The sequence below is a fragment of the Pseudochaenichthys georgianus genome, chromosome 14 (assembly GCF_902827115.2).
Source record: "Pseudochaenichthys georgianus chromosome 14, fPseGeo1.2, whole genome shotgun sequence".
Classification (NCBI taxonomy): domain Eukaryota; kingdom Metazoa; phylum Chordata; class Actinopteri; order Perciformes; family Channichthyidae; genus Pseudochaenichthys; species Pseudochaenichthys georgianus.
Window position 1 is genome coordinate 10,740,243 of NC_047516.1, and position 13,648 is coordinate 10,753,890.

The 13,648-nt window shown below is 41.1% G+C and overlaps 1 protein-coding gene across 1 annotated transcript in view; it reads left to right on the forward strand.

Annotated features, from left to right (window-relative positions):
- jade2 (jade family PHD finger 2) overlaps positions 1-13,648 on the forward strand; it is a 201,167-nt gene that overhangs the window by 125,259 nt on the left and 62,260 nt on the right. Inside the window, 1 exon segment of the mRNA XM_034099362.1 lies at positions 1,117-1,281. Within this exon segment, the coding sequence (XP_033955253.1) occupies positions 1,117-1,281 (165 nt within the window).

Sequence of the window (13,648 nt, forward strand, 5' to 3'; positions counted from 1 at the left end):
AAATTACAAACATATTTATGATATAACACAGAAAAAATATGCATCTCCATATTTGAAGAAAACAGCACTTTTTGCCATATTTTGCATGAAAAATTACTTTTCGATTAACCGATTATTGGAATGGTTTGCGATTGTTTTTTTATCAATCAACTGATTTGTCTATCAATCGTTACACCTCTAAACTCAAAAACTACGATTTGTCTTATTTAAGAGTAGAAAAGATGCTACAGACCGTGGAGGCTTTTAAAAAAGGCCTCAAAACCCATCTCTTCAAAAGAGCCTTTGCCTAGACATTTTTATCACCCTTTTATTTATTTTTGTATTGCTTTTTTTTTTTTAATTAATTCTACCGTGTTGTGTAATGTTTATTTATACTGTTCATGCTCACTACTTGTAGCACTTCGGGATTTGAATTCAAATATGAAGTGCTTTATAAATGGAACCCATTATTATTATTATTATATATTTGTAATTCACTGTAATAGATAAACCTCCATGTACACAAAATACCTCCTCTAGACAGGGCATCAGGCATAAATAAAGCATAATGATGAAGAAACTTGACAAAGCTCGCTGATGAGGCAGGTCAGAATAGCAACGCTTGTTCATGCAAACAGGCAACAAAGGTGCAAAGACTTTAAAAGTAATGTAGATGTTTTTTGTCTATTAAGAAAAAGAAGCTGATTGGCTGTTCTATGGAGCACTTTTTGTCCATGTGAGCTTTATATATTATAAAATGATAATAAATACAACTTGATTAGGTCTCTACATTTACCTGCACAACATTAGTCTGATCGTTTCCCAGGGTTTGAAATTCACAGTAAATCATATATTATTTGAGAGTGTGGCTTCCACAAATAATTTAATTTAATTATGTGGTATTGATGAGTTGCATTTAGAGTGCAGGCTCGAGTGCATTAAATAAAGTGCTCCCTGTTCACAGGTAAACTGTCTGATAAATCAGAGGCTTTTGTTCAGAACGTAGAGTAATAAGTGCCCTCTGATTTCCAAACAGGGTTTTGTCAAAAGCTTTTTTCACTTTTAAAAGACGGCTACCACTGTAAGTAAACAGATTTGTATATATATATAAATATTATATTTTGTATCTTCATCAAGGTGGACTTTTTATATCAGTTCTGGAAGATGAAGAGGAAGTCAAACTTTAACCGACCTCTGATGACCTTAAAGAGGGACGAGGTGGACAACCTGGCCCAGCAGGAGCAGGACGTCCTCTACAGACGCCTCAAACTCTTCACACACCTCCGACAAGACCTGGAGAGGGTGAGTCCAAAATATCAGTGTGTGTTTGTGTGAAGCTGACAATTGAGCGGCCCGACCAAGCAAGGAGGCAGAGGCAGAACGTCCAAAAATACAACCCGGTGTGGGCATTTATTAACTCATACACATGATATGACACAGCCTCAATCTGCTGCTCCTGTGCGCACAGCCACCAGCCACCACGCTACCAGCCTCCCAACAGACAGGGCAACAGAGCCTAAATACACACCCACACTAATCAAACCAACGGGACACAGGTGAGGGGGGAGGAGACAACACAGGGCACCAGGTGCACACAATCAGCAACAGACATGGGGATAGGGGAACACTTTTCAACATAAAACCAGGAAACAGAGAGAGACAAACTAAAACACAGACAGATGCACAAACTACATACACTTTGCCAATGAAGCTACAGAATCCGTAACGGAGGCCGAGATCTATGGCCCCAGAGATCACCTCCGTTACATTTCCTCTCCCCTGGAAGCACAGTGTCTTAAAAACCTTGGCTTCCCTGCAAGGTTTCTGCTTCCCCTTGTGCAGCATGGTTTCCTCAGGGGGGGGCGTGAAGTCAGAAGGAAGCTTCCCTTTCGGGATCTGATTCTTCCTCTCCCAGCGCTCCTGCTGGTTCTGCTGCCTGACGCGATCTCTCTGACGGATCTTTCCGGCCATTTTCACCCGCTCCTCCTGGGCTAGAAACGCCTCTTCCTCGTCTTTAGTTTCCTTCTCCTCTGCCAGTTTCTTCTTAGAGAGCCGGGACTGCGGCCTCTCTAGCTGAGCGGGATCCGCCCGGGACCGCTGCATCAGCATGGCTATCTGCTGCTTCATCTGGATGAGCGCCCTATCACGCTCCTCCTTCTCCTCCGTGCTGCGCTGCAGGTGACGCTGCAGGCTGCTGTTCACCTTCTCCAGCTTCTTAGCGGCCGCTCGCTCTAGTTCGCTCTTCAGCTGGCGGTTATTCTCCTCCAGGATTTTTACCAGCTCCTCCCGCTTAAATGTTTCTTCCTCCTTTCTGGCCTTCTGGGCCGTGAGGTCTGCCTGTTGCTGTCTCTGTCCCTCCAGCAGCTGACGCTCCACGATGCGCTCCACCTCCTACTTCTGTTGCTTTTGCCGGTCCTGCTCCTGGAGCTCCATGCGGTACTCTTTGATCCTCTGCATCACTTTCCTTTCTCTTTGGGTCTGGTCCCCAATCCCCATACCAGACGTTGATGCGGTCGAGCTCCTCAGCCAATCTGCCGTCTTGCCTCCGGAGTCTCCGTTCCTCTTTTATCATGGATACCTGCTCCTCCATGTTTCTCAAACGGCACTCCTCCTGCTTCTGATATCGCATGAATGACTTCATCATCTCCTTCAGTTGGTCAATCCTGTCCCCTGGTTGACCAGCCGTGGCCCCCTGGTCAGCTCCAGGCATAGCCACACCGTCATCTGGTTCCTCTCTTTGGTCGCTCTTCTTTCCTCTCGGCATTTTCACCTCCTCACTTGGTCAATCCCACTCCTGACACCAATTGTGAAGCTGACAATTGAGCAGCCCGACCAAGCAAGGAGGCAGAGGCAGAACGTCAAAAAATACAACCCGGTGTGGGCATTTATTAACTCATACACATGATATGACACAGCCTCAATCTGCTGCTCCTGTGCGCACAGCCACCAGCCACCACACTACCAGCCTCCCAACAGACAGGGCAACAGAGCCTAAATACACACCCACACTAATCAAACCAACGGGACACAGGTGAGGGGGGAGGAGACAACACAGGACACCAGGTGCACACAATCAGCAACAGACATGGAGATAGGGGAACACTTTTCAACATAAAACCAGGAAACAGAGAGAGACAAACTAAAACACAGACAGATGCACAAACTACATACACTTTGCCAATGAAGCTACAGAATCCGTAACGGAGGCCGAGATCTATGGCCCCAGAGATCACCTCCGTTACAGTTTGGTATGAAGCAACTGACACTTGTTGCTCTCTGCAATGCATTATTCAGACAGGAGCTAATGTTGCCCATTGTCTCTATCTGTGTGTGTTTGCACATGCCGGTATTATATGATCAGTGCTTAAACCAACCAGTGTTGAGTTTAAGGGCTAATTTCGTTTTTTCAGAATGTTCATTTAAAGTATTATTGACAGTATCATAAAGAGTTGATTTTTGCTTTCATTAATGTTAAATGAATGAATAGCCTGAAGGCATAATGAAATGAATGAATGATTGAATAAATGGTAGCCCAGTGTTGAAGTGAATATCCACCCACTGCACAGAATTCATTAGATTTGTCTTGTGATCTGTGTTCACTGTGACAGTTTGTTCACTATATGTGAAAGACAACACATATTACTTTTTAGACCTGTTTTCTACGTGTGCTTTGGTTTGTGTGTTCCTTGATTTAGGACAGATGGATTTGAAATTCAGTCTCAGGTGACGGTGATCACAGAAGTGTATGTTTGTCTCTTGGGATGTGGAAAGTCACGAGTAGAGTAGTGTGTGGGTTGGAGTGTTACCAACTTATTATAGTACGGAATTCTGTCTTTTTTCTGAACGAGGGTACAGTATGTTCTCATGAGCTCTTTGCTGAGCACCACTGCATGGAGTTCCCCAGAGACAAATATGCTCATGTTTGTGCAACAGCATGTCATGTGGAGGAAGGCTTTTATTTGTAGCTTGAGGGAGAAGATGCTGCCAAGGGACTCCATAGTTCTGCTGAGGGATTTCCACACAGAGGAACTGCCTGCCGGATCTAAACCCAAGTGGAGCTGCTTCTGTGGTAGTCACGGACTATCAGCCATGTTAAAGCGTGGTGTATTTCTGAGTACTAGTCGTAATAGGGGGTTTGTAATTTAGTCCTTTCTAGGAATGGTGTGATTTTGTTTATTTCATCAAGGTAAATTACTAGGGATGCTCTGATTGGACTTTTTCAGTCAAGATACTGATACTTGGGCTTTTGGTATCGACCGGTAAAGAATAGTCATCAAACACCAGTTTTAGTTTTTTTTCTTAAATGTATCAAATGCAACATTTTTGATTTAAGCTTTCTTATGAAGCTGCTTTGACTTGTGGTCAGTGGTCAACAGAAGAATCAGCTGATTGAAGTGAAGCTTAAGGAAAAGGTCTTTCAGGCTTGGATCGTCCCAAAAAATATTTGACAGGTATGTTCTTGATATTTTTGGGCTGTCTTGGTTGAAAGGATTCTTGGAGTGTTTCAGTATTTATACTAGCAATTGTAGCTTTGACTGATAACATTATTAAAGGGTAAGTAGTTAGCCGTAGTGCATAGTTAGTTACCCACCTTAGTTTATTCCCAGCAGAACCTCGGGCCTCTAGGGATTTACTTTTATTTTTGTGTTGAATCAAAACTGATGAACAATAAATGTAAAAATGTAAGATAATCTTCCATAAAACTTCTAGTCTGCTTTCCGGAGATGCTTATTCACCAGTTATAATAATGACAAAATAAATGTTTACTACAGTTCAGTATAAACCAGAACTTAAGTCTTCCAGTTTAGAGGTCGGTCAGAAGTATTCCCCCACTTCATTGAGGATCGTAGCTCACACTTGGCAGCTGAATGCTAACCACTATGTACATTTCCTTGCTTGGTTTCTCGGATTGGTTGTGCCCATTCTCATAACCTCACTGCAGGCTCATGTTTGCTCTGATAGTTCATTGGCATTCTCTGCACTGGTGCCCTCAAAACCTCTCTCTGACCCGGCAATCTACCCTACAGAATCTGAATAACCGTGCGCTGCCTACAGCCAAACATTTACCGCAACCCTGGTGTAAGGGGGATACAGTTTACCCTGGCCTGCCAAGGACAGGCAGCTAGATTGCTATGTTGCTTCTGATGTTTGGACAAATGTTTTATATCTTAACCGCAATCTAAAAAACATGCCATGGTATTTGCTTACTTTATGACACTTAATCTACCAAATAGAATCTGTGATGAAAATGTTTCCTCCACAAATAATCCTAACAACCAGCTTAAATCAACTTTCTTTCGGCAGACTGTAACGAAAACCAAATGATCTCTTGTCCTATACTGTTTTCCTTCATTTATTTGCATGTGATTTGATATGGTGTGGTTGGCACTCCTTAGTAGGTTCCAGCTTTATTAATAAACAGTAATTTGGCTCTCAGTAGGCCACCCTTTGGCAATTAGGTGACTGCATGTCAACCAAACGACCCACCACTCTGTGACAAACTAAAGGAATAATTAACATTACATTACATTGCATTTAGCTGACTCTTTTATCCAAAGCGACTTACAATAAGTACATTCGACCAGAAAGACACAACCTTGAAGAAAACAGAATCATATAAGTACATCAGGTTTCATAGAGCCAAGCATTGCAAGTGCTACTCAACTGGCTATAGATAAGCCAGTCCTTTATTAGTATATAAGTGCTTTGTTAGCAGTTCTTTGTTAGTAATTCTATCGCTCGAAGTGGAGTCGGAAGAGATGAGTTTTCAGTCTGCGCCGGAAGATGTGTAAGCTTTCTGCTGTCCTGATGTCAATGGGGAGCTCATTCCACCATTTTGGAGCCAGGATAGCAAACCCACTTGTTTTTGCTGATGGGAACTTGGGTCCCCCTCGCAGCGAGGGTGCAGCGAGCTGTTTGGCTGATGCAGAGCGTAGAGCACGTGCTGGGGTGTACGGTTTAACCATGTCCTGGATGTAGGAAGGGCCAGATCCATTCGCAGCATGGTATGCAAGTACCATTGTCTTGAAGTGAATTCTAGCAGTTACAGCAGGTAATACAATCTGAGTGAATTAAATAAGTTCTGATTAGACCAATTGATCAGCATGCTACGGCTGCTGGGTTAATTTGGCTTTTTAGATAACATTTTTGCACCTCTTAACTTGAAATAATTTTCCATGAAAGCAGAAAATGTGGCTGATCCAATTCATAATTGGATTAAAATGTCAGTGTGCCATCAATCATCTACTGTAGACGTAAGGTTATGAGTCTGTATCTGTGAATATTATGATGGATATATAGTTATCCCTGCGATGGAAACAATACTCTATGGAGGCGTTTGTTTCCTATAGACTTGTGTAACTGAAGCCTTACCACAATGGTCTCCATTGGTCTGGTTTATTGATCGTTGCAGGCCTTGCTAACTTCCTGACCATTCAGTGCATCCGTACACTCCATAACACCTCTCCCTCTTGACCTCTTCTTTATCGATATATGTGTGTAGTAGAAGTGAACCATACCACTCAAAGTCTCTAAGGTTAACTCATCCCATCAATAAAAGGTAAAACAATTGAAGACTGTCGGTCGTACCTTATTCAACATTGATCTTCCAGTATGCAAAGAACCACAAAAACAGCCGTCTTTGCATTGATCTTATCCCCCGTTTACTTGTTCGTCCATGTGGAAAACCTGCCAGTATTATACATGTTTAATTGAGTAGAAAGTCTATGTTTACACAACACAACAGGACTAATTAACAACAGACGTTTTTAGGGGACACTAAAAGCTTTTTAAACATTTGAGTAGTAAAATTCATACTAAAGTAAGTAGCATTGTATCCTAATATCTATATTTAAAGTCTTAAGTCAGCATTAGAGAGCCTCCAGGAAGTAACTACTGTAAGTGTGTCCCACATCTAACAAATGCCAACATACAGTATATTTAAGCCAGACTTGATGAATACTTTTCTTATACTATTACAAGTTGTATTTGGAGATATCGATAAACTATTCTACTGAATAAGACTAGTCCAGTTGTTGGCAGTATGCAGTCAAAAGCATGTTTTATGACTTACTATAACTGAAAAAACAGTTGTAGGTAATTTAGAAATGTATGACTGACCTTCAGATACATATGTCTACAATATGTTTTGGAAATTATTGCATGTCTAACAATATCAACACACTTTAACAGTTAACTACCCTTCAATGTGTTTGAGATACTGTATGTTGCAGCCATAACTATTTCAACAGACAGAATCCAACAAAGCATTTGAGCTTAAGTTATAGAGTTATATCAAAACTTCGTAATCATGTTAAACCCTTAAACTACCAAACACTTAATATCTTAATAAGCACTTGGGCACAGTTGGCAGTGACCAGAAATATGTCACTCATTAAGACACTTGACGACTCCCAAGTTGGCATTGGGACACTCCCTTGGTGAATATTTGTTATAAAATGGTATCCTCTTCTTCACCTTGTATTTGCATTGTGCTCTCTCTGCTATTATACTGTACACCCTGGATGTTGTCTGAACTTAAAAGGATCCTGCATTTCACAAGTCATCTCATTAGTCCATAAGGGATGCTACAATAGCAGAACAAAACATGGGTGACGACATGATTACTATGTGATCTGTTCTGAGGCCGTTTGAACATCGACAAGTTCTTGAATCTCGGGCTGTTTCGAATCGAGCAGGGTTCCTCTTTAGCATGGTTCGACGGCCTGACACAGGGAGCAGAATTGATTGTGTTTGGCGCTGGCAGGTCTCCCATGAGGAAGATTGATCATCAATTGGTCCCGTATTGGCCGGGGCGAGTGTTGACAGCTCACCGCTACTGATGCTAGTGGCTGTCGATATATACAAACTCTATTTCTCTTCTTCAGTTGCCTTCTCTTTCCTTCCCACTTTAACCCCCCACTTCATTTTCTCTTCTTTCTTTCTTACGGTTATGTTTCTCACACAGATTTAAAAAACAGTACCTTCTCCTTCAAAGTTGACCCATATTTGTTATCCATTTTACTAGATTTGTAGCTCTATTCAGTGTTGTCAGCAGATGTTTTTTCCCTCTCTGGGTTCAAGCACTTGGTCTTGTCCGTGGAGATGGACTTGTAATGTGTGTTAAGCATTGTGTTTGTGTGTGTGCATTAAAGCAAGTGTGTATCTGTGCGTGAGAGAGTACTCCAATCATTTCTGATATGCTGGCAAATTGAAAAATCCCCTCTATCCATCCAGACCGTCATCCCTAGACCCCAACCCAATCAAACCCCGCGACCAGACCCTGCAGCCTGGTGTGTGTGTGTGTGTGTGTGTGTGTGTGTGTGTGTGTGTGTGTGTGTGTGTGTGTGTGTGTGTGTGTGTGTGTGTGTGTGTGTGTGTGTGTGTGTGTGTGTGTGTGTGTGTGTGTGTGTGTGTGTGTGTGTGTGTGTGTGTGTGTGTGTGTGTGTGTGTGTGTGTGTGTGTGTGTGTGTGTGTGTGTGTGTGTGTGTGTGTGTGTGTGTGTGTGTGTGTGTGTGTGTGTGTGTGTGTGTGTGTGTGTGTGTTGTGTGTGTGTGTGTGTGTGTGTGTGTGTGTGTGTGTGTGTGTGTCCATGTTGATGGTGGTGTTGGAAGAATCCGCGGGCTAATGTTGGGGTGGATTATCCCTCTCCTCTTCCTCTTTGAAGTGCTGCCAATGGAACAAATTGCACCGTGCTGTCCCTAATGCACTGGTGAGCTTTCTCCATTTCTTTCCTCCACTCCTGAGTGTCGCCCCGAACCCCCCCATCCTCCCCCTTTAACCCACATCACTCATCCAATCAGTGTGCAACATGTCGAAGCAATGTGTGGCACGCTGATTGGATAGTGTAAGTTAGCAGCTAAATGTTGCTCCTTATTTTTACTTGTGTGTTGGTGTCTGTGTTTTCCCATCCGGTCAAAGGTGTGTGTATGATATGAGGCTGGACTTAACCAGAGGCTGTTAGTGTTAACAAGGTTGTCAGTGCAAATCCCTGCAACAGCTGGGGAAGTCTGCACCTTTTAACAAACCACTGCAACCCCACACGTCGTGACTCATAATTTACCCTGGGGCAGGTAAAAAAAACCTTATACAAAGTCAACAATATAAATATGTAATGTGGAGTGCCAGAAGGTACATTAAAAAAAAATGCTAAATGTGTATGTTGGTCATGTAGAGTTAAGTAGAAATGTATTATTTTATGTGTTAGATTTGTACCTTAATTGAGCTGACTCAAAAACCGTTTGCTTCATGTAACTTATTCCAAAAACTGATCATTTTCGGTCTTAAAACGTGAACTCAGGTGATGCAATAACACTACTGGCTCATTCCAAACAATACCCAGCCTTAATGTTAACTATTACTTAATTATTAAAGCAAATACATAATCTAGTCACTTACACCAAAAGAACAAGCAATATAAATGTAATATTTCCCTCTCAAGACTGAAATTCCAAGAAAAAAAATGATGAAGCCCTCATTTTTTACTCCTTACTTTATCCTTTTCAGAGGACTACCATTGCCGTTAAAGCGTATTTACATTCACTGGCTGGTTTTTGTGAAGTGGTTGAAGCCTATGCAAAAGGGTGGTGTTTGAGCTGTGGAAATGTTCAGCCGGGTGAATAAAGGTCACTGCCAGAGGAGCAGGAATGCAGGGTGGAGGCTCAGGCTGAAGCACAGAGAGCGGGATAGGGTGTTACAGTTAGAGGAAAGGGCTAAGGACTGTAGGAGAGGTGCTGAAGTCTGGGGAGGAGGTGGATGAAAAAGGGGGGAAATGCCAGGGCTGAGTCTGGGCCAGGAGACGGGTTGAGAACTGGGGCTGACGGAGGGAAAGCAGGTGCAAAATAATCTATTTTCCTTGCTCATTTCCTCCTGTTTGTTTTCACATCTATAACTACTTAAGTCGAACAATTGCTGTTAGTCTTTTCCCCTCCTGTCGGTACATGGGTGCTCCGGCCAAGGTTGGCAAAGTTTGTGATGGCACGGTGCCGTCCTGTGCCCTGCTCTCAGCTCTCCTCTCTCTCACGGTAAAGACTTGGCAGCACATTTAGCCCAGCAGGTCAACAGTCCCACACCCAGGAGGCTCTCAGAGCAGAACACAAAAGTACACTTATGAAACAGTCCACTTAAGGGGAGGGAGTGCAACGGAAAGTTTTGATTATGAGTAGCCAACATGTGTTTTATATACATTTTCTTCCACTTTGAGCTGTCACGAGCAGGGAGTATAGAAAGGAAATGTTTTTTTATTGAAAAGGAGGATTCTTAATGGAAAAGTATAGACCTAACAGGGAGAAAGTAGGAATTTGGCACAGACATATTTGAGAAGTCGTATTGCAGAAAGCCAGACCCAGACAGAGGGCAGCACCTCAAGCTTTCAGCTGCAGGTTCAGATGCAGTGGTGTAAAGTAACTAAGTACATTTACAAGTACTATACTTAAGTACAACTTTGTTGCTGTTTTGCACTTCTACCCCACTACAATTCAAAGATAAAAAGTGTACTTTTACTCCACTACACTTATTAAATACCTTTTAGTTACTTTTCAGATTTGGACTAATGCTATGAAATATTATCACCACTTAAATAAGACTTTAGTTACACCTGGAGTAACATTCACAAGCAACCCCGCAGCATACCAAGTTATTAAAACTCGCTGCACCTTTACCAGCTATGATAAACACATTAATGCATCAATAATTATAATCAAAACATATTATATATGTTATTCTAAAATGGGCCGATCTGCATAATGACTACTTTTACTTTTGGAACTTTTTACTTGAGTAACGTTTTTATTGCAGGACTTTTACTTGTAACTTGTTTTCCCACACTGGTAGTTCAGCTGGTTTTCCTTGGCTACAGGCTACAGTTTCACTGTTTGTTTTCTTTCCACAGACTCTGCTCGATACTGCATTCTGTTTGAAAAGAACAGAGAGGAAGTTTTAAGGCTAAATAAAGGGATGAGGGGGAAATATTTATGTATACTCAAGCTTTGGATGCAAAGTTTGATGGTTTGCATTCACAGTGCAGTGAAATTGTAGGTAGGAAAATGTTAAAGAGAAGAAGTTTCTACATCTGAAGAAACTAAAGACAAATAAATGCTATTTGACAGACGAGGCTCGCTTGTATCTTTATCATCTCAGTCTGCCAACATCAATGGATTCAACAGTTTTTGTGGCCTGCATTGACTTAAATCCACGATCCATAAATGCCAAGATCCACATATCCCACAAAAGAAAGCATCCAACTTCACAGAAGAAACCATTAAAAAACCTTGGACTCTTCTCCTGACTTTTCTTTATTAAGTGCATCTCTTTCATAATCATCCAAGTATAATACACTGTTTATTCATTTTCAGTTTTTGTATGACTCTGCCCCTTCTCATTTTACTACTGGTGATCTGGGATTTTCATCAATTCTCTGCAGCTCGTCCTTTTTTCATGTTGTTTCCAAATTGTTGCTTTTAACATGTAGAAATCAGTTTTAACTAGTACAACTGAATATCTTTATTCTGTGGATATCATGGATCTGCATTAAATATTAAGAAACCAAATCATTTTGAATTACATGGATTTGGAACACAAGTACAATGTACATTCATAAGGATACAGACTTTTAACCAAAAATAATAAAGCTAAACTTGAGTTTGTGCTGCTATAATGATAACTATATATATATATAAGTGACTAAAAAAGGCCAATTACTCACAGTTTCATAAAGGCTTAACAGTGCTTCCTTAATTGTATAATCCATACACACACTTTTCACTGAAATTCATACCTTTTTATAAAAAAGATTTTTTTTTAAAAAAACGTTTGTCTGGTCTTTAAATCAAATGTACTTATTCCACCATCATATTAAAGGAGAACTCCAGTGCCTTAGTGTTAAACTTTCATTTAGTGGGGGATTCATATGAAAACATTAAAACAAATGGTACAAATTGAAGCAGTAGAGGTATAGACATTCTTATTTGTTGGCCTAATATTGGTCTTGCTAAAATGATGCAAGATCATACACTTCCCAAATGGCTCTTCAAGGCCATAATTGTATCACACTCTCCCTGCCAAATGTATTTGCCCTTTAAACTCCACACCCACCAGTGTCACACAGATGCACTGTTGTCCCACTTAACTAAATTCTTCCAGAGACAAAGAAGACATTACACTATTTCCTCTGGCTAAATGGCGTGTCTTGTAAACTGAATTTGAGGGTGTGGATTGGTGTAATATCTCAGATGAGTGTTTGCATGTCTGTGAGTGCGGTATATTCATTTAAAACAAATCCTCCTGCCTTCAGCTTCTCCCCAGAGTAATTTCTCTGTTCATAGCCAGAGCATTGAGTTCAGCTGAAGAAAAGAGAACAGACAACAAAAAGAGAGAGAGAGGCAGCTGAGGAGGTGACTCACTTTTCCCAGTTCATTTCTTATCATTATATTCATCTGATTGTTTTAGACATAAGCTCCCGCACCCTCTTGACACCCTTCCAGCACCCTTCTCCAGCGGCGCATCTGGCATGAAACCTTCTCTTGTGTTACGCAACATTAGGTAGGGTCAGGGAGAGGACATGGAAACAGAGACACAGAGTCGCCCTCCTTCTCTCTTCGTCCTCTCTTTCTCTGTCTCTCACAAACTCATACAGTTTATAGTAATAATAATCACTTTATTTATACAGTACTTTTCAAAACATAGTTACAAAGTACTTTCCATGGATACAAAAAACAAGCTGTCCAGGCGGCAACAGAATATCAGGTCAAACAATCCCCATTCCACCCCGAGAAATATACAACAATAGAAATATAACACATTTAAAAAAGAAAGTAAAATCTAATAAAACAAGGATGTAGAGTAACATTGAGTACTGGCATTATTAATGTGATTTAAAATATGTTATTTGTATTATATATCGTTATTGACAAGGACCATGCATAAAAACACATTAATCTCAAAAAGAGAAAAGATGCTTTATGCCAGATTATACCTAAAATCTAATTTCCATCGAGTATTTCAAAATGCCTATCGCACTAAGGGATAAAACAGACCAAATACAGGTGTATAAAATATAAATACTACTACATTTGTCAATATAAATATCATTTTACACTGTCAATGTACACAGTGATGTCAACTTACATGCTTTACCACCACTAACATGTAGACACAGACTCATGCACAAACATTCAAAGTCATTCATCACCTACATGAATACCAACATTGCTTGCATGCACACACTCTTACACCTAGACTCTTATGCACACATAACTGCAGGGGGGAGGGGAGGGGGGGGGGGGTTTAGCTGCGGGCCAGACGGGCCGTGTCATGCAGCAGACAGACCCACCCTGTTGGATCAACGTCAAACTGGCTCCCCACACACAGCTCTGCTCCAAACCTAACACTGGCCCACTACACACATTCTTCTTCTTCTTCTTCTTCTTCTTCTTCTTCTTCTTCTTCTTCTTCTTCTTCTTCTTCTTCTTCTTCTTCTTCTTCTTCTTCTTCTTCTTCTTCTTCTTCTTCTTCTTCTTCTTCTTCTTCTCTTCTTCTTCTTCTTCTTCTTCTTCTTCTTCTTCTTCTTCTTCTTCATACTCAAAGAGATCCAAGACAAGGGCCTTTTTTGTCCATCAGAAGCGATTACTGTTATACAGTATCTCCACATTCCACACTATAAGTGTTTTACCAG